At 34.8% G+C, this 25,120-nt stretch overlaps 2 protein-coding genes across 2 annotated transcripts; both read right to left on the reverse strand.

Annotated features, from left to right (window-relative positions):
* Positions 1-6,595: 6,595 nt before the first annotated feature.
* On the reverse strand, positions 6,596-7,918 carry LOC131057553 (1-aminocyclopropane-1-carboxylate oxidase-like). Its single transcript, XM_059215804.1, has 3 exons — positions 7,817-7,918; positions 7,489-7,724; positions 6,596-7,336 (listed from the first exon to the last, which is right to left on the reverse strand). The coding sequence occupies exons 1-3, from the start codon at positions 7,916-7,918 to the stop codon at positions 6,724-6,726; spliced, it is 951 nt and encodes a 316-aa protein (XP_059071787.1). The 3' UTR covers positions 6,596-6,723.
* Positions 7,919-19,517: 11,599 nt separating this feature from the next.
* Positions 19,518-20,840, reverse strand: LOC131064060 (1-aminocyclopropane-1-carboxylate oxidase-like). Its single transcript, XM_057998086.2, has 3 exons — positions 20,739-20,840; positions 20,411-20,646; positions 19,518-20,258 (listed from the first exon to the last, which is right to left on the reverse strand). Exons 1-3 carry the CDS (start codon positions 20,838-20,840, stop codon positions 19,646-19,648), a joined length of 951 nt encoding a protein of 316 aa, XP_057854069.2. The 3' UTR covers positions 19,518-19,645.
* Positions 20,841-25,120: the final 4,280 nt, after the last annotated feature.

The following is a 25,120-nucleotide window of genomic DNA, read 5'->3' on the forward strand; positions in this document are numbered from 1 at the left end:
GACACTATAAATAATGTGTTGGTCCTATATGGAAGCCAAAGATCGATATTTTAGACCTGAAATTATTGATGTATAACAAGGAAATTTAGGCATGGAATAAGTCAATGCACTAGTCTTTAATCTCTCTATTTTAAACACCAGTGAAGTGCAGAAGTTTATACCAAATACATAAACTGATTAAGGTACGAGCAGAATGTCTTTTTTTATTGAAAAATGAATTGTTTGAATATTTAATTGTCATTGAGAATTAACTTACCTAGGGCATGTAGTTGGAGTTATGGCACATATTCATAAGACGACAAATGTGTATGGTTTGAACTGTGATTTTTATGCATTATAAAAGATACACCAATATAGATGTGTAACGAACACACACACACACACACACATTGAAGGAGTTTTAGAATTTATTAAAGGGGAGTATTTGAAAAGATTATTTTGGAGGTAAATTTCATAATTGAATCTTTTCTTGTGGTTAAATAAGGGTATATATTTTGTTGAATAAGGGAACCCTTTTTCCTGCTATGTACAATTGTCCAAGATGGGTCACCGTCAAAATTTAAAACCAAAAGGGAAAGAGGAGGGAGAGAGTCCCTCCAAAGGCATATAAGAAAGTAATTCTATATTGGAATGAAGAGGAGCAGATATAATCGGAATAGAAGGCAAATTAGATGTAGCATTTCCCAAGGGCAACTGGGAAGTAGTAGACAAAGAAGAAAGCGACCCCAAATACAGACCCGCAACAACCAAGATAGGAGAAGATTACTAGCTAGGAATAATTGGTTGCGTATCCTTAGAAACAACATCAGAATAATTGACATAAACATCATTGCGAAAAGTAGTGAGTTGATGACGAAGGGAATTCTGCCACCAACCCGAGGATGATTGTTTAAAAGAAGAAAGGGATGCCATCATAATTTAGTTTTGTGTCGTTACAACATTAATCAAATGTTCAAGTCATCTATGTTACACTTGACAAAGATTTCAAATTCAGATGGTTGTATTGTTTGAGATTCTAGTGAGATATCAAATGGATAGTGTAATAGGATCACATAGGAGGTCGGAGGAAATGGATATAGGAGGAAATATATTAGTGATTCATGGCAGGAGAAGCATTCTTCTCCATTTTTGCCCCTTAAGAAAAGATGGGGATTGGATTTTCATATGAGTGCACTTGATGTATCAACATTTGATTGTTGCTATTTAGTACAAAAGAGCAGCATTTGGTTGATCTTCATTTAAACCATAGAGGAAGGATTCAAAACACTCGAGGGATATGTGGAGTCTCAAAGGAGAATTGTTATGTCATATGCAACACTGTAGAGGGATTTGATAGGTCTAGAATGTCAGAGGAATGTTTCTCTCTAATTATACAAGTAGGTTTGGGAAAAGCTACGCCGTTTCATGTTGTGTAGAGGTTTGTGGGTTCTATAATTAGGAGATCCGTTCATGGAGCTAGTCTCGTGTTTCCTGTGTCAGTGAGGATTATTCGTGAAGGTGATTCATCAAAGTATCGATAAGGGTTGTGTTAAACTCTTACAATGCACAAAACTCACTGGGATAAATCTAATAGGGGATAATTTTGTATTATTATATTACAAATTATTTTTTAGTATGATTTTTCAATAATTAATTAAAAATTGGTTAGTAGGTTATTTTGGAAGTTACGTTCCCATTGGTGGTTATACGTGAAATATATGGTTTCAAAAGACTAACGTGCATGCATGTATTAACATGCTAAAGAATCCTAGATAGATTAATATCTTTTTATTTCTACAACGACAGTGTGATTTGGTGTTATATGTGTTGGCTTTGCCATTGTAGATTTCCCTACCCACAAAGAATGTCTTCAACATCTATGCTAAAGAGAGAAGAACTATAGGCTAAAATCAACAAAAAAGTGTTATCTAGTGGATTGTAGGGTACAAGCAAGCGATTGATGAAATCTCGTTGGATTGTGCGAATAGAGAACAACAATAGAATTTATTAGAATAAAATCATGATGCAAAATATGTCAAAAAACTATTAATATACCCAGTGCCATTTTCTATCCCTTGAGGTTTCTTGTAATTGACGAGGCATTCTAACAATGGAACCAAAATACAATAGTTACAATTAAACCGCAATCAAATACTATCCACACTCATATTTTGATTGATGCTAATTACTTAAGTATGAGTGTTAAAGTGGTTGAATATAAAATACTCTACATCTAAAGTGTTTTGCAATTTCATTGATGAAATGATACCGATAATTTTCAAGGTTACTTAGACAATATTAATTGATAATTATAAAAACAATTCTGCTTCAAACATATCTATGTTTTGTATTATTATATGTAGCCTTGCATATTTAAATTCATTGGCTTACACCCACAGGGTAATGATCACGAAACAAAAATCTCACAACCATTATGCTCAAGATAGTAAATGATAATAACAAAAAATAGGAAAAAAAAAGGATATTTGATGTTCTTGGGGTAGACACAATCACAATAGAAAGAGATCACAGTTTTTCAAATTAAAATTGCTTATGAGACCGGTAGTAAGCTTCATATACCATTGAAATTTGTTGGAATACGAATAGCAACTGTCATCAAAGATTAGTAATTTGAATAATCATTAGGGAAAAGGGATCACATCTTTGACTAGGAAAGAAGAGATAAAGAAAATAGCGGTAGACAAGATTAAAAATATTAAGAACATTTTAAATAAATGTTTAATGGAAGAGATTAGAATAGAGAGTTTGTAGTTAGGGACTTTGTGTTATTACGAGATAAGAGAAGAGAACTTAGAGGTAGTCATAGGATGTTTGATTATCTTTGCATGGTCCAAATCGAAATCCATAAACATTTTTCTAGAATCATCTATTAATTGACATATCTTGGTGTTACTCAAATTCCCTCCCCTTATAATAGATAATACTTGAAGGTATTCTAATAGTAAAATAGGTCGTGTCATGTAGTACACCATAGGCGATTGAGATTTATGCGCTTTTATATATTTGTGTTTGTCTTGATTCTCGAGTTTTATCTCAAGTCATTTTTTCTAAATAGCATTGTAAAGTTTTGACTCTACAACACAATGGAATTTACAATAGTTCTTTTGAATTATTTTTGGTTCTTTCTACATGTAAAAGGTCATTGTCGAGAGTATTACATCCATTTGTTATCATCATTTTCACCGTGGTAATGTTTAAACAGTTCACATTCATTAGACATTGTATGTAGCATTAAGGTATTTTATTATATCCATCATCACATATTTACATACATACGATTACAACCACAAGGTCATGGTCAAGCAACAGGAATCTCACAACCATTGTTCACAAGATAGTCAACGATAGTGAAAAATGGAAAAACAAGCTCCTTGATGTTCTTTGCATAGACACAATCACACCAAAAAGAGTTGCGATAATATTTCAAATTGAAATTGTATATATGAGATCGGTAGTAAGCTTCGTACACCATTGAAAGTTTTTGGAATGCAAATAGAAAAGGTTATCAAAGATGAGTGATTTAAAGAATAATTAGGCAAAAGGGATCTTATTCTTTAAAAAATGGAAGGGAAAAGGGAAATAATAGTAGGCAAGTTGAAAATAGTAGGGAAAATTTAAACAAATCTTTAATAGAAGAGATAAGAAAAAAGAGATTTTGTAGTTAGTGACTTTGTGTCATTATAGGATAAGAGAACATAACTGAGAGATGACCATGGGACATTTCACTATCCTTGCTTGGTCCTATTTAAGGTCGGTTGATATTTTTTGGAATCACTTACCTATTGACATCTTGACGTTGAACTAAAATTTTCTCTCCTTATATTAGATAATACTTGATGCTATTCAATCAATAAAATGGGTCGTGTCATGTACTATACCATACCTGATTAAGTTTTGTCCTCTTTCAGGTATTCTTGTTTGTCTTTCTTCTTGAATGTCATTTGAGTACCTTTGTAAAATTTTGACTCTTGAAGCCGATGGACATTGCACTAGTTCTTCCCAATGATTTTTGGTTCTTTCTACATTTGCAAGGTCATTGTCAAGATTATCACATGCAATTGTTACCGTTATTTTGACATTGGTAATATTTAGAAGCGTCAAATTCATTAGATAATTTGTATCATTAAGTTATTTTAATATATGTAGCATCGCATATATACATTCATTCGATTGAATGCACATGGTAATGGTCAAGCAACAGGAATCTCACAACCATTATTCAAAAGATAGTCAATGATATTAACAAAGAGATGACATTAGGAATAGGTAGATGCCATTGCAGGGGTGGGTGGGAGGAGTGGGAGGGAGAGAAAATACGGTCTTTGGTGATATTTGGGTTGTCACGATCACATCGAAATGAGAGCTATTGGATTTTTCCAAATTAAAATTAAATTTCTCCAAATGAATAAAGAAACACATAATTATTTTGACATACTCAAAGGAATTTGATCAGTTTTTTGAGATACACTTTTGAAGAGACAACACGCGGTGATACCAAGACGAAAGCACACGCACGGTAACCAAAGACGCACAATGAACAAACAAAACACATGACTTTAGATTTCGAGGAACCAGGAACTTGGGAAACTAAGTTCCCGAGGTTCCTGGGATCCCGAAATCACGAAATCCCTAAGCAACGAAGAAGGATGAAAACCCAGGATTTCGAGATCTTGGGGTGTGGGGAAGCTAGAGGCCACCATAACCTTGAAAACCCAGATGTCCGAAAAAATGCAAACACTAAACAAACAAACAGCGAAACCCGAGAACCTCGTACTCCGGGGTTTCGAGAAATGGAAGAACTCTTCCAAACCCGGAACTCCGAGATCCTGGAATTCCGAAGAAAACAAAGGGAAAGAATAGTCAAGGACACAGAGGAAGCCTGGGAGTCCGAAGATCCGAAGGAGAAGTTCAGGACCTCGGAGTTTCGGGACTCCAAAACACAAGACAAAAAAAGACAACAACACAAACAAAGAAAGAAAAGAAAAACGAACAAAAACAAAGCAGAGCAGAAGGGGGCCCCCAACTCGAGAAGAGAAAGGTTGAGGTGCGTTATGAAGGACATGACAGAATGCAAAATAGTAAATCTATCGAAAGGGTTATCAATAATGAGACGACAAGGGAAAAATATACACCCATACATAAAATAGGCCAAAATTGAGACATGGCTAAATAGGGTGCCGGCATGTATGAAGTACACTGAACCAACCAAGGTAATGAATCCTTCAATTAATGCGCCTTTTCTTTGTGGAATGATACACAGATATGAATATTTATATAGGAAAATCGGTTGATGGTGGTATTGGTAAGGGAGATGCTACCGAAAATAGGCATGCGTGATTGTGCTTAGAAACTCAAGGATTGTCTGATGGATTCGATGGATCAAACTTCGAATCTATTATTATCTCTCGTGGGCATGTTTAGAATAATTTTATATTATATAAGATATTGTTGGATCACTAGATAGGATAAAGAATCAAGTCGTACACCAATTAATTTTTGTTGTGGAATTCACAAGGAATAGAAACTATCCAAGTTGGAAATTAAGGCATAATTATATCCGTAGGTATCAAGAGAATATATCCCTTAAGTTTTGGTATTACTCTATACGTGGATGATGGATTTTGATGATTAAGATAGACTTGACTCACTAAATATGTTCATGCTTATTTAGAATCTTTACGTAATAGTAGATGTTCTTGCATGTTAGTGTAGTGATTGTACAAACAACTGAATAGTAGAAGAGGAGACATTTTTATTTGAGAGTCGACATGTACAGACATCGTTCATCATGTGCTTCATAAATTGGTGTAAATAATGCTCGCCTACAACCAAACAATGTCAGCCGTTTGACCAAATTTCACAACAACTGTATGCTTGTTGAAGTTACAAGAAGAGTTAGTATTTGATTATAAAATTCCTATCCTAGAATGCTTGTAATGGAATAGTTTCTTGTGTTGTTCACTAGAGAATTAATTGTGTTTTGTTTCCAAAGCACTTATAAACCCAAAATAAAGGGTAGGTGGGCAATTGTGGAAGAAAGAGATATATTTCCCTTAAAAGTGTAGTGCTCGAGTATGATAGAAGGTATTGAAGTAGCCATGAAAAATAGAAGGTCTTGAGCTTTTGAGAATGTAGAGAAATTAATAGTTTCATTTCAATTTCTTATGTCTAGTGTGAAATTGTCTTTGCATATTTTGTTATGTTACGTTTAATGGCAATGATGTCTTGTTTAGAATATATGTGCTAGTTATATCTGCATTTAAAACATAACGGGAGGTTGCATTCTTCAGTCATATTCAACTTTGAAATATACTGAGAGGCTCAATTTTCGATATATAAACAAAGCATCATGATTGGAAACCTATAATATTACTTTTATGTTCGGTTAGACGAGTTAACTATTCTAGTATTATTACGAATGCTTTCTATTTTAATGTTCTAACATATGTTTAAACATACTCTTAGCTATGATAATTCTATGTGAGAGAAAAACATCGATAAATATAAGAGTTCAAACTACAACTCAATATACGAATCTTTTTATAAGAAACACTTTTATAATTATATAAATTAACACTTTGATATATATAGATAAAATTTTATATATATGGATGAAAAGATTCCTTAAATGGATGGAATACATTACGAGGAATATCAAAATGGATGGAAGACAGTAGCCACAGAAATAGAAATAGGAGAGGAGGGGGTAAATAGAGCTCTATTCTATTGGCATTCTACATTCACAATCCTCATAGCTTCGAATCGTGGCTCTTTGGCTTCATATTTCTGGTGGCTGTAAACCTGCATGTAGTCTCCAAACAGATACTCTGGATACTCTGGATAAACCGATAATTCATCACCGGTCTGAGCAGTAAGTTGAGATGCGGGATAAACCTTGGCATTATATGAGGGATTATAAAACGATGCCACTGAGAAACGGTTGCCATTCTTAGTGGGTAGAATGCGATGCCATGCGCTGGTGTATTTGCCGTTAGTGATGGCTTCCAACTGGTCCCCAATGTCAACAACTATTGCGTATGGAATGGGTTGCACGTCAACCCAAGTGCCATCATCGAGGACCTGCAAACCGGACACTTGATCGTCTTGGTATAAGAGAATGAGGCCACCTGCATCTGTGTGTGCACGGATGCCCTTGATGAGGTCCGGTCTAGGGCAAGGAGGATAATGGCTCACTTTGGTGCCGAAGAAGGGCTTCTCTCCTCCCGCAAATGCCTCTTTCAGGTACTCTTTCTCTAGCCCCAGATTCAAACTTATTACTTCCAACAGCTTTTCTGTCAATGAAAATATCTTGTTTCGAAACTCCTGGATAGTTTCCCTGAGAAAAATGCAATATAATGTCTTAGTATTTAGTTTTTCGATATCCAGAAACCAGAAACACTTGTATATAGATCATGCTCATATTAATTTTTTCTATTCTATATTTATAGAAACGTTTGAATTGTGCACAAAATAGTTGAGTAGTTGTACTTGAAATCACTGGGTTGGGAAGGCCATGAATTGGTCTCCTGCATCTCATGTATTTGAATAACATCTTCCCAATCAACGTTCTCGATCTTATCAGCGTTATCGCTGTCAAGAGCGTTGCTCAACAACCTTACAGGCAAAGAGGCATTGAAGCTCTGCTCTCTGTTAAGCTTGTAATGCTCCGAGCAAACTTTCTTTACACGGTCCATGAGTTCATGCTCTATGCCATGGTTCAAAAGCTGCAAACGCAAAACGAAATCACTTCAACTCTGTTTTCTCTATAATTAGTAAGTTTTGCACATGAGAAAATATGATCAGTTGTGTTTTTCACCTGAAAGAAACCAGTACTCTCGCAGGCCTTGGCTATTTCAGCCATGATCACCTCTCTGTCTCCTCCGTCTATGTTTTTCATGTCAATCACTGGAACGCCCATTTTCCTTATAAATTTGCACTACAAATTCTCTTGAAAAGGAGTAGAAGAAACGGGCTGCTGGTTACTGGTTACTACTTTTATGCAATGCTGTGGTGCGCGCAGCTCTTTATATAGATGCACATCAGGAAGGAATGTGACTGAGCTAAGCAATTAACATGAACACGATAGACGACTTACGTGGTCTGCGATGCCGCAGATTCAATGAATATGATAGACGACTTATCGTTATCGGCCTGGTCTGCGGATAAGTCTTGCATATAAACGTGAAATGAATTAAAACGTGTATCTTAACAACTGCGAGCGAAACAGAGATTAGGAGAGTATTTAGCTTTTCCAAAGAAACTGTTTATTCTCGGATTTTTGAAGATCTGCTTGTATTTTTTAATTATAAAGTCAATTTAACTCGTTTTGAAGATGACAATAGGTTTTTGAATAATTGATTACTACAGCGGGTGATAGGACTGATTAACCAATCGGATCAACAGAAACTGGGTAAGCAACGAAGTCGCTGCTGGCCCTGGAACCGGAACTTGTGTGGGCTCAGGAGATGCTGGCTAGTGAGATGGCTATGGTACTGGCCGTGCCTTTGCCTTCGTTCCTAGGTCTCAATCACGAACATCTGGATCTGGCTCACGAAGTGGTAAGTGAATTTAAATTATTTAGAAAAATGACCAAGCAGTCTACGTTTTGAATATTTAACTTTTTATTGACAATGTCGTTTTTCTTTAAAGCCGATTTAAGTTGTTTAGAAGATAACACAGGAGCCTTATGTTCTGGACAGCCGATTAATTTAGCAAAACAATAATAATTCTTCTTTTATCTAAGATTAGATTTCTTTTCTTTTATATATATTTGAAAGGGAAGGCCTTAAATCTCTATGCTATCTTCAGGGGGTGGAAGTTAATCTAAATCATTTAAAAGATGACAAACAATTCCCATAATCTGAACAGACAACCCCAATAGTCACCACTCTTTAATACCATCATCAAGGTTTTTTGCGACTGAGCCACCCACCATTATGACAAGATGCTCCACTCTCACAAAAATATCTCCCAAACGATTCATAAGAAAAATGCCAATTTATCTTATGACAAACAATGGCTATAACTCCCAGCATTGACATTCACATTTATGTAACCTACCCTATTCAATATGGTTTTAATGCCAAAGGGTTGTAGCTCAATTGGTGAGGACGATGGTGTGTGATATAGAATCCATGCACCAAGGTTGAAATCCCCGGAGCCGCCTTCGCAACAGGTTCAATCCCTTATGGACTGGATCCCACTGTACGTGGCTGCTTAGCCGAAGGCGACTTGTGGTTTAGATGTATGCTTACTCAAATCGTTGTAATATGCTATACAAAGGAAAACATGCCAACGTTGATGTATTCCTGACTTGTTTTTATAAAAATAAGTATGCTCTTAACAATATCTAAAGTATCCTAGAGAATAATAATAACCAAATAATTTACCAATAAAAAAAATAATAATAACTAAATAATTCCTACCAAGATCCCATGGGTGTCCATTTTCCAATGTATGTCATTACAAAAATGTTAGAGAGGTAAATATTAAATATATGAAAATCAATATCCTCAAAATCATTATCTAACCCAGGACATTGATTCAAAGACTACTTATGATCGATAGGAAAACGAATAATCACCAAATTGCACTCGTGCATATATAACCACTACAAAATAGCCTCCACATGCATACCATAACTAAGAAAAATAAAATTTGAACTCAATCTATATTGATTTCCATGTCAAAGATATATTTGTCATCCCCTAAATGTTTCATATCAAAATCACACTGCAACAATCTTGAGCATTTTAATCTTCTTGCGAATGTGCTATCGTTTATAACACTCTCTTGAAGGTCGTTGCAACGCTCTACAACCTACTTGGTCGCCTTGGCTTCTCCAAAGAGTTGAGGTGAATTTGGTCTTGTTATTTTTACAGATTAGTTCTCATTCTTCTCATGTAATTTTATCCATCAGCATTAAATCCTATGTTGTACTCGACACCTTGGGATTTCACTAACTTTTCGACCACACATATACACACTAGTTTGTGACTCCCCGTGGACATGGGATTGGAATTCAGGGATTTTATGAATTATTCGACCTCCTAGAAACACAGAGGATAAAACGACACATCTTTTTAAATCTTCATCTCTTCCTTTGGAGGTTGAGAAACTAAAGTAGGGGCTCAACCATTCATTGTGATCTCTTAAGGGGCCCCAACATTTCATCTCTTCCTGATTGTAGGTTTTATTCGGGGTTATTCAGCCTCACGAAGGTATTATCTCTTCTCTACCTTCTCATTTCTATTTCATTATTTTAATCATTTGAGTTAGTTAATTTTAATTTTTGTATGATTTGGTCTCCCTTGCTTTGCTACTTTAGTTGCTCTTATCTCCTATTTTGTACGTGGGATAAAAACTAGGCAAGCCCTTTAAAGTTTTTGATACATCACAATAACATCTTGGGCAAGGAGATCCATCGTCTGGTACCAAGTTCTTTATTTAAACTGATATTTCCATTTTTCATTTAGGTTTTTATTTAAGAAATTTTTCTTTGGTAATCTAGAACTTTCCATCTCACATGTTTTGAAATCTCATTTTTGGCTCACTTAATGTAATGTAAGTTTAGAAGTATAATGTAAAATTTAACTTTGCACATATGCGGGACTGAGTTAAGGAACTGTTATAGATCGATGTTGAAGAGGCTATGGCATACATCCAACAAATATCTCAATTTTTCATGTGAGTATTGAGAACGTTGATGTTCAATACCATTTTATTAGGCAGTCGAGCATGAGAGGGTGATGGTTGAGAAAGTTGACTCTTCTCAAAATGTTACAAATGCGCTGCGAAGTGTAGTGAGCGTAGAGAATTTTAGAAGGTGACATTAGTCTAGAGGAATATTTTTTCCTAGCAAAATTAGTCAATAGTGATTGTAGTGCCTTTTGTCTTACAAGGTGTTTGAAATGTGGAAGTTTTTTAGGAAAGGTGTCTTGAACTTGCATCCTAATGCTAATAATACAAAAAACAAAATTGAGTTAGAGAACATAGAATCTCAATTTCGGTCGATAGATTTAATATTTTGACTTAAAAATAATTCTAGATGGGTTTTCCTTAGCTCTCTTATGAACGAGACACATATCCCTCAAAGCTCTATCATTTAAAAAAGTATAGCTCAATCAAATTTTTGTATAAGAAGTTACGACCTCTAGAATACGGGCTTCCCAAAATAGAAATGTAAATTCATCTAATATGCACAATAGCCTTGTAAGAGTGAGTTACGCTTGACCAACTTATGATTGCTTCTAGCGCATAATCAATTATTTTTGAACGGAGACAGTGAAGCACCCATGTGGGGGAGTAGATCATGATGAGCTTATTATAGGGGGAAGGAATATGATATTTATAGCCTCTTAAATCATATTGGAATTTTGGCTTTGGATTTTGGGCATCACACTTTGGGTGGTTTATCTCATGGTTTCCCATCTATAATTTTATGGTTTTATACACAGACTCTCCTATTTATTGGGTGCTTGAAATGGAGGGTTTCATAGTGATTTTTGTAGGTAGCTACTATAATTTCTTAATACCTCTTTTTGATCATGCTCTTGTAACGAAAATCTCCCTATAATAATCTTGTCACCTTTTTGATGATACTATAATTAATTCACCCTTTGAAGTTTTATGAAGTTAAAGAATGACCTAAAAATTATAAACAGGTTTTAAAAGGGATATGACATATTCAAGTAGATCTATCTATGTAAAAAAGAATTTGACGGCCTTAAAAGTAACATGGCCAATACCCCTATTTTAGTCCATCATGGTATTCAAATTTATTGTTTTAAAGCACCACGCATCTGACCACATCATGCCGATCATAATTCTTTAGAAAAATGATGGGGGAATAGATTCAAGAGAACTTCTTCAAAAAGCCATTATAAATAGTACATTTGGTTGAAAACACACCTTTTTTCCCGTAAAGGTGACTAATCAGTCTCAATTTTAAATATTAAAATTATATTTAATTGTGTATGCTCTTGATGGAATAGTGAAAATTATTCTTACTAAATAGGAGATTAGGTTCAATGAAAGGAGTGAATTGATTGTCAAAGTACAAGATTATAACATTGATATTAAACCTACAAACTTGGTAGGAGGGAAAGGATTGTGCAAACTCATAGTAAAAAATAAGAGAGAAGACGATTTAAGTGAAACTAAAAATTTCGCACTTGTAGTCTCTGTTGGACTTAAGAAAACGATTCTTAAATATTGCTTACTTCTGCTAGAGTACTTAATGAATAGTTATTTTTTAGTAAGGTTTTAGAATAAATAGATAATTGTAAGTTAGCGGGTTAGTTGCGAAGTTACGATCTGGTAGGTGCTTATATGAGAAATATAAGCCTTTAAAAAGCCTAATGTGGAACAACACATTACTAGTTATCCTTAAAAATTCAAAATAAATTAATATCTTTTATTTCTAAAAACAATTTGTGATCTGGTATTATTTGTGTTGTCTCCAACATTATTAACTTGGTATTAGAGCATGCAATGGTTTTGATCCTATGAGTGAGTTGTAGCTAAATTATGGTATATAAATATTTGCAATGGAAATGGAAGTTTATAGAGGTAATGTTGAAGTGAATTAGGTTCTTGTGTAAAATTTGTGAATAGGCGTGGTACATGATCAAAGAAGAAAATTTTGAATTTATTTCCCTAGGCGTGTGGAGAAGAAGAAATAGCATGGATATTACAATAAATAGATATAGAGAAGGAGGAATGTGCGGCATGTGGTTAGTTTAGACTGGTGAAGAATTGGTGGTTGTTGGCCGCATGATAGATTTGGAAGACCACTGTTGATTTAATTATAAAATCTGCAAGAAAGATAGTGAATTAATTGATGACGGAGATATAAGAAGTCCAAGGCGATTTGAATATAAAGTATAAGGTAATCCACTTTCCCAGAGAAGTAATGACAGGAGACACTATAAATAATGTGTTGGTCCTATATGGAAGCCAAAGATCGATATTTTAGACCTGAAATTATTGATGTATAACAAGGAAATTTAGGCATGGAATAAGTCAATGCACTAGTCTTTAATCTCTCTATTTTAAACACCAGTGAAGTGCAGAAGTTTATACCAAATACATAAACTGATTAAGGTACGAGCAGAATGTCTTTTTTTATTGAAAAATGAATTGTTTGAATATTTAATTGTCATTGAGAATTAACTTACCTAGGGCATGTAGTTGGAGTTATGGCACATATTCATAAGACGACAAATGTGTATGGTTTGAACTGTGATTTTTATGCATTATAAAAGATACACCAATATAGATGTGTAACGAACACACACACACACACACACATTGAAGGAGTTTTAGAATTTATTAAAGGGGAGTATTTGAAAAGATTATTTTGGAGGTAAATTTCATAATTGAATCTTTTCTTGTGGTTAAATAAGGGTATATATTTTGTTGAATAAGGGAACCCTTTTTCCTGCTATGTACAATTGTCCAAGATGGGTCACCGTCAAAATTTAAAACCAAAAGGGAAAGAGGAGGGAGAGAGTCCCTCCAAAGGCATATAAGAAAGTAATTCTATATTGGAATGAAGAGGAGCAGATATAATCGGAATAGAAGGCAAATTAGATGTAGCATTTCCCAAGGGCAACTGGGAAGTAGTAGACAAAGAAGAAAGCGACCCCAAATACAGACCCGCAACAACCAAGATAGGAGAAGATTACTAGCTAGGAATAATTGGTTGCGTATCCTTAGAAACAACATCAGAATAATTGACATAAACATCATTGCGAAAAGTAGTGAGTTGATGACGAAGGGAATTCTGCCACCAACCCGAGGATGATTGTTTAAAAGAAGAAAGGGATGCCATCATAATTTAGTTTTGTGTCGTTACAACATTAATCAAATGTTCAAGTCATCTATGTTACACTTGACAAAGATTTCAAATTCAGATGGTTGTATTGTTTGAGATTCTAGTGAGATATCAAATGGATAGTGTAATAGGATCACATAGGAGGTCGGAGGAAATGGATATAGGAGGAAATATATTAGTGATTCATGGCAGGAGAAGCATTCTTCTCCATTTTTGCCCCTTAAGAAAAGATGGGGATTGGATTTTCATATGAGTGCACTTGATGTATCAACATTTGATTGTTGCTATTTAGTACAAAAGAGCAGCATTTGGTTGATCTTCATTTAAACCATAGAGGAAGGATTCAAAACACTCGAGGGATATGTGGAGTCTCAAAGGAGAATTGTTATGTCATATGCAACACTGTAGAGGGATTTGATAGGTCTAGAATGTCAGAGGAATGTTTCTCTCTAATTATACAAGTAGGTTTGGGAAAAGCTACGCCGTTTCATGTTGTGTAGAGGTTTGTGGGTTCTATAATTAGGAGATCCGTTCATGGAGCTAGTCTCGTGTTTCCTGTGTCAGTGAGGATTATTCGTGAAGGTGATTCATCAAAGTATCGATAAGGGTTGTGTTAAACTCTTACAATGCACAAAACTCACTGGGATAAATCTAATAGGGGATAATTTTGTATTATTATATTACAAATTATTTTTTAGTATGATTTTTCAATAATTAATTAAAAATTGGTTAGTAGGTTATTTTGGAAGTTACGTTCCCATTGGTGGTTATACGTGAAATATATGGTTTCAAAAGACTAACGTGCATGCATGTATTAACATGCTAAAGAATCCTAGATAGATTAATATCTTTTTATTTCTACAACGACAGTGTGATTTGGTGTTATATGTGTTGGCTTTGCCATTGTAGATTTCCCTACCCACAAAGAATGTCTTCAACATCTATGCTAAAGAGAGAAGAACTATAGGCTAAAATCAACAAAAAAGTGTTATCTAGTGGATTGTAGGGTACAAGCAAGCGATTGATGAAATCTCGTTGGATTGTGCGAATAGAGAACAACAATAGAATTTATTAGAATAAAATCATGATGCAAAATATGTCAAAAAACTATTAATATACCCAGTGCCATTTTCTATCCCTTGAGGTTTCTTGTAATTGACGAGGCATTCTAACAATGGAACCAAAATACAATAGTTACAATTAAACCGCAATCAAATACTATCCACACTCATATTTTGATTGATGCTAATTACTTAAGTATGAGTGTTAAAGTGGTTGAATATAAAATACTCTACATCTAAAGTGTTTTGCAATTTCATTGATGAAATGATACCGATAATTTTCAAGGTTACTTAGACAATATTAATTGATAATTATAAAAACAATTCTGCTTCAAACATATCTATGTTTTGTATTATTATATGTAGCCTTGCATATTTAAATTCATTGGCTTACACCCACAGGGTAATGATCACGAAACAAAAATCTCACAACCATTATGCTCAAGATAGTAAATGATAATAACAAAAAATAGGAAAAAAAAAGGATATTTGATGTTCTTGGGGTAGACACAATCACAATAGAAAGAGATCACAGTTTTTCAAATTAAAATTGCTTATGAGACCGGTAGTAAGCTTCATATACCATTGAAATTTGTTGGAATACGAATAGCAACTGTCATCAAAGATTAGTAATTTGAATAATCATTAGGGAAAAGGGATCACATCTTTGACTAGGAAAGAAGAGATAAAGAAAATAGCGGTAGACAAGATTAAAAATATTAAGAACATTTTAAATAAATGTTTAATGGAAGAGATTAGAATAGAGAGTTTGTAGTTAGGGACTTTGTGTTATTACGAGATAAGAGAAGAGAACTTAGAGGTAGTCATAGGATGTTTGATTATCTTTGCATGGTCCAAATCGAAATCCATAAACATTTTTCTAGAATCATCTATTAATTGACATATCTTGGTGTTACTCAAATTCCCTCCCCTTATAATAGATAATACTTGAAGGTATTCTAATAGTAAAATAGGTCGTGTCATGTAGTACACCATAGGCGATTGAGATTTATGCGCTTTTATATATTTGTGTTTGTCTTGATTCTCGAGTTTTATCTCAAGTCATTTTTTCTAAATAGCATTGTAAAGTTTTGACTCTACAACACAATGGAATTTACAATAGTTCTTTTGAATTATTTTTGGTTCTTTCTACATGTAAAAGGTCATTGTCGAGAGTATTACATCCATTTGTTATCATCATTTTCACCGTGGTAATGTTTAAACAGTTCACATTCATTAGACATTGTATGTAGCATTAAGGTATTTTATTATATCCATCATCACATATTTACATACATACGATTACAACCACAAGGTCATGGTCAAGCAACAGGAATCTCACAACCATTGTTCACAAGATAGTCAACGATAGTGAAAAATGGAAAAACAAGCTCCTTGATGTTCTTTGCATAGACACAATCACACCAAAAAGAGTTGCGATAATATTTCAAATTGAAATTGTATATATGAGATCGGTAGTAAGCTTCGTACACCATTGAAAGTTTTTGGAATGCAAATAGAAAAGGTTATCAAAGATGAGTGATTTAAAGAATAATTAGGCAAAAGGGATCTTATTCTTTAAAAAATGGAAGGGAAAAGGGAAATAATAGTAGGCAAGTTGAAAATAGTAGGGAAAATTTAAACAAATCTTTAATAGAAGAGATAAGAAAAAAGAGATTTTGTAGTTAGTGACTTTGTGTCATTATAGGATAAGAGAACATAACTGAGAGATGACCATGGGACATTTCACTATCCTTGCTTGGTCCTATTTAAGGTCGGTTGATATTTTTTGGAATCACTTACCTATTGACATCTTGACGTTGAACTAAAATTTTCTCTCCTTATATTAGATAATACTTGATGCTATTCAATCAATAAAATGGGTCGTGTCATGTACTATACCATACCTGATTAAGTTTTGTCCTCTTTCAGGTATTCTTGTTTGTCTTTCTTCTTGAATGTCATTTGAGTACCTTTGTAAAATTTTGACTCTTGAAGCCGATGGACATTGCACTACTTCTTCCCAATGATTTTTGGTTCTTTCTACATTTGCAAGGTCATTGTCAAGATTATCACATGCAATTGTTACCGTTATTTTGACATTGGTAATATTTAGAAGCGTCAAATTCATTAGATAATTTGTATCATTAAGTTATTTTAATATATGTAGCATCGCATATATACATTCATTCGATTGAATGCACATGGTAATGGTCAAGCAACAGGAATCTCACAACCATTATTCAAAAGATAGTCAATGATATTAACAAAGAGATGGCATTAGGAATAGGTAGATGCCATTGCAGGGGTGGGTGGGAGGAGTGGGAGGGAGAGAAAATACGGTCTTTGGTGATATTTGGGTTGTCACGATCACATCGAAATGAGAGCTATTGGATTTTTCCAAATTAAAATTAAATTTCTCCAAATGAATAAAGAAACACATAATTATTTTGACATACTCAAAGGAATTTGATCAGTTTTTTGAGATACACTTTTGAAGAGACAACACGCGGTGATACCAAGACGAAAGCACACGCACGGTAACCAAAGACGCACAATGAACAAACAAAACACATGACTTTAGATTTCGAGGAACCAGGAACTTGGGAAACTAAGTTCCCGAGGTTCCTGGGATCCCGAAATCACGAAATCCCTAAGCAACGAAGAAGGATGAAAACCCAGGATTTCGAGATCTTGGGGTGTGGGGAAGCTAGAGGCCACCATAACCTTGAAAACCCAGATGTCCGAAAAAATGCAAACACTAAACAAACAAACAGCGAAACCCGAGAACCTCGTACTCCGGGGTTTCGAGAAATGGAAGAACTCTTCCAAACCCGGAACTCCGAGATCCTGGAATTCCGAAGAAAACAAAGGGAAAGAATAGTCAAGGACACAGAGGAAGCCTGGGAGTCCGAAGATCCGAAGGAGAAGTTCAGGACCTCGGAGTTTCGGGACTCCAAAACACAAGACAAAAAAAGACAACAACACAAACAAAGAAAGAAAAGAAAAACGAACAAAAACAAAGCAGAGCAGAAGGGGGCCCCCAACTCGAGAAGAGAAAGGTTGAGGTGCGTTATGAAGGACATGACAGAATGCAAAATAGTAAATCTATCGAAAGGGTTATCAATAATGAGACGACAAGGGAAAAATATACACCCATACATAAAATAGGCCAAAATTGAGACATGGCTAAATAGGGTGCCGGCATGTATGAAGTACACTGAACCAACCAAGGTAATGAATCCTTCAATTAATGCGCCTTTTCTTTGTGGAATGATACACAGATATGAATATTTATATAGGAAAATCGGTTGATGGTGGTATTGGTAAGGGAGATGCTACCGAAAATAGGCATGCGTGATTGTGCTTAGAAACTCAAGGATTGTCTGATGGATTCGATGGATCAAACTTCGAATCTATTATTATCTCTCGTGGGCATGTTTAGAATAATTTTATATTATATAAGATATTGTTGGATCACTAGATAGGATAAAGAATCAAGTCGTACACCAATTAATTTTTGTTGTGGAATTCACAAGGAATAGAAACTATCCAAGTTGGAAATTAAGGCATAATTATATCCGTAGGTATCAAGAGAATATATCCCTTAAGTTTTGGTATTACTCTATACGTGGATGATGGATTTTGATGATTAAGATAGACTTGACTCACTAAATATGTTCATGCTTATTTAGAATCTTTACGTAATAGTAGATGTTCTTGCATGTTAGTGTAGTGATTGTACAAACAACTGAATAGTAGAAGAGGAGACATTTTTATTTGAGAGTCGACATGTACAGACATCGTTCATCATGTGCTTCATAAATTGGTGTAAATAATGCTCGCCTACAACCAAACAATGTCAGCCGTTTGACCAAATTTCACGACAACTGTATGCTTGTTGAAGTTACAAGAAGAGTTAGTATTTGATTATAAAATTCCTATCCTAGAATGCTTGTAATGGAATAGTTTCTTGTGTTGTTCACTAGAGAATTAATTGTGTTTTGTTTCCAAAGCACTTATAAACCCAAAATAAAGGGTAGGTGGGCAATTGTGGAAGAAAGAGATATATTTCCCTTAAAAGTGTAGTGCTCGAGTATGATAGAAGGTATTGAAGTAGCCATGAAAAATAGAAGGTCTTGAGCTTTTGAGAATGTAGAGAAATTAATAGTTTCATTTCAATTTCTTATGTCTAGTGTGAAATTGTCTTTGCATATTTTGTTATGTTACGTTTAATGGCAATGATGTCTTGTTTAGAATATATGTGCTAGTTATATCTGCATTTAAAACATAACGGGAGGTTGCATTCTTCAGTCATATTCAACTTTGAAATATACTGAGAGGCTCAATTTTCGATATATAAACAAAGCATCATGATTGGAAACCTATAATATTACTTTTATGTTCGGTTAGACGAGTTAACTATTCTAGTATTATTACGAATGCTTTCTATTTTAATGTTCTAACATATGTTTAAACATACTCTTAGCTATGATAATTCTATGTGAGAGAAAAACATCGATAAATATAAGAGTTCAAACTACAACTCAATATACGAATCTTTTTATAAGAAACACTTTTATAATTATATAAATTAACACTTTGATATATATAGATAAAATTTTATATATATGGATGAAAAGATTCCTTAAATGGATGGAATACATTACGAGGAATATCAAAATGGATGGAAGACAGTAGCCACAGAAATAGAAATAGGAGAGGAGGGGGTAAATAGAGCTCTATTCTATTGGCATTCTACATTCACAATCCTCATAGCTTCGAATCGTGGCTCTTTGGCTTCATATTTCTGGTGGCTGTAAACCTGCATGTAGTCTCCAAACAGATACTCTGGATACTCTGGATAAACCGATAATTCATCACCGGTCTGAGCAGTAAGTTGAGATGCGGGATAAACCTTGGCATTATATGAGGGATTATAAAACGATGCCACTGAGAAACGGTTGCCATTCTTAGTGGGTAGAATGCGATGCCATGCGCTGGTGTATTTGCCGTTAGTGATGGCTTCCAACTGGTCCCCAATGTCAACAACTATTGCGTATGGAATGGGTTGCACGTCAACCCAAGTGCCATCATCGAGGACCTGCAAACCGGACACTTGATCGTCTTGGTATAAGAGAATGAGGCCACCTGCATCTGTGTGTGCACGGATGCCCTTGATGAGGTCCGGTCTAGGGCAAGGAGGATAATGGCTCACTTTGGTGCCGAAGAAGGGCTTCTCTCCTCCCGCAAATGCCTCTTTCAGGTACTCTTTCTCTAGCCCCAGATTCAAACTTATTACTTCCAACAGCTTTTCTGTCAATGAAAATATCTTGTTTCGAAACTCCTGGATAGTTTCCCTGAGAAAAATGCAATATAATGTCTTAGTATTTAGTTTTTCGATATCCAGAAACCAGAAACACTTGTATATAGATCATGCTCATATTAATTTTTTCTATTCTATATTTATAGAAACGTTTGAATTGTGCACAAAATAGTTGAGTAGTTGTACTTGAAATCACTGGGTTGGGAAGGCCATGAATTGGTCTCCTGCATCTCATGTATTTGAATAACATCTTCCCAATCAACGTTCTCGATCTTATCAGCGTTATCGCTGTCAAGAGCGTTGCTCAACAACCTTACAGGCAAAGAGGCATTGAAGCTCTGCTCTCTGTTAAGCTTGTAATGCTCCGAGCAAACTTTCTTTACACGGTCCATGAGTTCATGCTCTATGCCATGGTTCAAAAGCTGCAAACGCAAAACGAAATCACTTCAACTCTGTTTTCTCTATAATTAGTAAGTTTTGCACATGAGAAAATATGATCAGTTGTGTTTTTCACCTGAAAGAAACCAGTACTCTCGCAGGCCTTGGCTATTTCAGCCATGATCACCTCTCTGTCTCCTCCGTCTATGTTTTTCATGTCAATCACTGGAACGCCCATTTTCCTTATAAATTTGCACTACAAATTCTCTTGAAAAGGAGTAGAAGAAACGGGCTGCTGGTTACTGGTTACTACTTTTATGCAATGCTGTGGTGCGCGCAGCTCTTTATATAGATGCACATCAGGAAGGAATGTGACTGAGCTAAGCAATTAACATGAACACGATAGACGACTTACGTGGTCTGCGATGCCGCAGATTCAATGAATATGATAGACGACTTATCGTTATCGGCCTGGTCTGCGGATAAGTCTTGCATATAAACGTGAAATGAATTAAAACGTGTATCTTAACAACTGCGAGCGAAACAGAGATTAGGAGAGTATTTAGCTTTTCCAAAGAAACTGTTTATTCTCGGATTTTTGAAGATCTGCTTGTATTTTTTAATTATAAAGTCAATTTAACTCGTTTTGAAGATGACAATAGGTTTTTGAATAATTGATTACTACAGCGGGTGATAGGACTGATTAACCAATCGGATCAACAGAAACTGGGTAAGCAACGAAGTCGCTGCTGGCCCTGGAACCGGAACTTGTGTGGGCTCAGGAGATGCTGGCTAGTGAGATGGCTATGGTACTGGCCGTGCCTTTGCCTTCGTTCCTAGGTCTCAATCACGAACATCTGGATCTGGCTCACGAAGTGGTAAGTGAATTTAAATTATTTAGAAAAATGACCAAGCAGTCTACGTTTTGAATATTTAACTTTTTATTGACAATGTCGTTTTTCTTTAAAGCCGATTTAAGTTGTTTAGAAGATAACACAGGAGCCTTATGTTCTGGACAGCCGATTAATTTAGCAAAACAATAATAATTCTTCTTTTATCTAAGATTAGATTTCTTTTCTTTTATATATATTTGAAAGGGAAGGCCTTAAATCTCTATGCTATCTTCAGGGGGTGGAAGTTAATCTAAATCATTTAAAAGATGACAAACAATTCCCATAATCTGAACAGACAACCCCAATAGTCACCACTCTTTAATACCATCACACCATCATCAAGGTTTTTTGCGACTGAGCCACCCACCATTATGACAAGATGCTCCACTCTCACAAAAATATCTCCCAAACGATTCATAAGAAAAATGCCAATTTATCTTATGACAAACAATGGCTATAACTCCCAGCATTGACATTCACATTTATGTAACCTACCCTATTCAATATGGTTTTAATGCCAAAGGGTTGTAGCTCAATTGGTGAGGACGATGGTGTGTGATATAGAATCCATGCACCAAGGTTGAAATCCCCGGAGCCGCCTTCGCAACAGGTTCAATCCCTTATGGACTGGATCCCACTGTACGTGGCTGCTTAGCCGAAGGCGACTTGTGGTTTAGATGTATGCTTACTCAAATCGTTGTAATATGCTATACAAAGGAAAACATGCCAACGTTGATGTATTCCTGACTTGTTTTTATAAAAATAAGTATGCTCTTAACAATATCTAAAGTATCCTAGAGAATAATAATAACCAAATAATTTACCAATAAAAAAAATAATAATAACTAAATAATTCCTACCAAGATCCCATGGGTGTCCATTTTCCAATGTATGTCATTACAAAAATGTTAGAGAGGTAAATATTAAATATATGAAAATCAATATCCTCAAAATCATTATCTAACCCAGGACATTGATTCAAAGACTACTTATGATCGATAGGAAAACGAATAATCACCAAATTGCACTCGTGCATATATAACCACTACAAAATAGCCTCCACATGCATACCATAACTAAGAAAAATAAAATTTGAACTCAATCTATATTGATTTCCATGTCAAAGATATATTTGTCATCCCCTAAATGTTTCATATCAAAATCACACTGCAACAATCTTGAGCATTTTAATCTTCTTGCGAATGTGCTATCGTTTATAACACTCTCTTGAAGGTCGTTGCAACGCTCTACAACCTACTTGGTCGCCTTGGCTTCTCCAAAGAGTTGAGGTGAATTTGGTCTTGTTATTTTTACAGATTAGTTCTCATTCTTCTCATGTAATTTTATCCATCAACATTAAATCCTATGTTGTACTCGACACCTTGGGATTTCACTAACTTTTCGACCACACATATACACACTAGTTTGTGACTCCCCGTGGACATGGGATTGGAATTCAGGGATTTTATGAATTATTCGACCTCCTAGAAACACAGAGGATAAAACGACACATCTTTTTAAATCTTCATCTCTTCCTTTGGAGGTTGAGAAACTAAAGTAGGGGCTCAACCATTCATTGTGATCTCTTAAGGGGCCCCAACATTTCATCTCTTCCTGATTGTAGGTTTTATTCGGGGTTATTCAGCCTCACGAAGGTATTATCTCTTCTCTACCTTCTCATTTCTATTTCATTATTTTAATCATTTGAGTTAGTTAATTTTAATTTTTGTATGATTTGGTCTCCCTTGCTTTGCTACTTTAGTTGCTCTTATCTCCTATTTTGTACGTGGGATAAAAACTAGGCAAGCCCTTTAAAGTTTTTGATACATCACAATAACATCTTGGGCAAGGAGATCCATCGTCTGGTACCAAGTTCTTTATTTAAACTGATATTTCCATTTTTCATTTAGGTTTTTATTTAAGAAATTTTTCTTTGGTAATCTAGAACTTTCCATCTCACATGTTTTGAAATCTCATTTTTGGCTCACTTAATGTAATGTAAGTTTAGAAGTATAATGTAAAATTTAACTTTGCACATATGCGGGACTGAGTTAAGGAACTGTTATAGATCGATGTTGAAGAGGCTATGGCATACATCCAACAAATATCTCAATTTTTCATGTGAGTATTGAGAACGTTGATGTTCAATACCATTTTATTAGGCAGTCGAGCATGAGAGGGTGATGGTTGAGAAAGTTGACTCTTCTCAAAATGTTACAAATGCGCTGCGAAGTGTAGTGAGCGTAGAGAATTTTAGAAGGTGACATTAGTCTAGAGGAATATTTTTTCCTAGCAAAATTAGTCAATAGTGATTGTAGTGCCTTTTGTCTTACAAGGTGTTTGAAATGTGGAAGTTTTTTAGGAAAGGTGTCTTGAACTTGCATCCTAATGCTAATAATACAAAAAACAAAATTGAGTTAGAGAACATAGAATCTCAATTTCGGTCGATAGATTTAATATTTTGACTTAAAAATAATTCTAGATGGGTTTTCCTTAGCTCTCTTATGAACGAGACACATATCCCTCAAAGCTCTATCATTTAAAAAAGTATAGCTCAATCAAATTTTTGTATAAGAAGTTACGACCTCTAGAATACGGGCTTCCCAAAATAGAAATGTAAATTCATCTAATATGCACAATAGCCTTGTAAGAGTGAGTTACGCTTGACCAACTTATGATTGCTTCTAGCGCATAATCAATTATTTTTGAACGGAGACAGTGAAGCACCCATGTGGGGGAGTAGATCATGATGAGCTTATTATAGGGGGAAGGAATATGATATTTATAGCCTCTTAAATCATATTGGAATTTTGGCTTTGGATTTTGGGCATCACACTTTGGGTGGTTTATCTCATGGTTTCCCATCTATAATTTTATGGTTTTATACACAGACTCTCCTATTTATTGGGTGCTTGAAATGGAGGGTTTCATAGTGATTTTTGTAGGTAGCTACTATAATTTCTTAATACCTCTTTTTGATCATGCTCTTGTAACGAAAATCTCCCTATAATAATCTTGTCACCTTTTTGATGATACTATAATTAATTCACCCTTTGAAGTTTTATGAAGTTAAAGAATGACCTAAAAATTATAAACAGGTTTTAAAAGGGATATGACATATTCAAGTAGATCTATCTATGTAAAAAAGAATTTGACGGCCTTAAAAGTAACATGGCCAATACCCCTATTTTAGTCCATCATGGTATTCAAATTTATTGTTTTAAAGCACCACGCATCTGACCACATCATGCCGATCATAATTCTTTAGAAAAATGATGGGGGAATAGATTCAAGAGAACTTCTTCAAAAAGCCATTATAAATAGTACATTTGGTTGAAAACACACCTTTTTTCCCGTAAAGGTGACTAATCAGTCTCAATTTTAAATATTAAAATTATATTTAATTGTGTATGCTCTTGATGGAATAGTGAAAATTATTCTTACTAAATAGGAGATTAGGTTCAATGAAAGGAGTGAATTGATTGTCAAAGTACAAGATTATAACATTGATATTAAACCTACAAACTTGGTAGGAGGGAAAGGATTGTGCAAACTCATAGTAAAAAATAAGAGAGAAGACGATTTAAGTGAAACTAAAAATTTCGCACTTGTAGTCTCTGTTGGA

This window comes from Cryptomeria japonica, unplaced genomic scaffold (assembly GCF_030272615.1).
Source record: "Cryptomeria japonica unplaced genomic scaffold, Sugi_1.0 HiC_scaffold_288, whole genome shotgun sequence".
NCBI lineage: Eukaryota > Viridiplantae > Streptophyta > Pinopsida > Cupressales > Cupressaceae > Cryptomeria > Cryptomeria japonica.

Bases quoted from the DNA above. Each gene is read 5' to 3' on its own strand.
- LOC131057553 (XM_059215804.1), bottom strand. From the start codon at position 7,918: ATGGGCGTTCCAGTGATTGACATGAAAAACATAGACGGAGGAGACAGA. The intron at 7,725-7,816 runs GTGAAAAACACA...TTGCGTTTGCAG, and splicing joins AGAGTACTGGTTTCTTTCAG to CTTTTGAACCATGGCATAGA. The intron at 7,337-7,488 runs GTACAACTACTC...CATTTTTCTCAG, and splicing joins TCCCAACCCAGTGATTTCAA to GGAAACTATCCAGGAGTTTC.
- LOC131064060 (XM_057998086.2), bottom strand. From the start codon at position 20,840: ATGGGCGTTCCAGTGATTGACATGAAAAACATAGACGGAGGAGACAGA. The intron at 20,647-20,738 runs GTGAAAAACACA...TTGCGTTTGCAG, and splicing joins AGAGTACTGGTTTCTTTCAG to CTTTTGAACCATGGCATAGA. The intron at 20,259-20,410 runs GTACAACTACTC...CATTTTTCTCAG, and splicing joins TCCCAACCCAGTGATTTCAA to GGAAACTATCCAGGAGTTTC.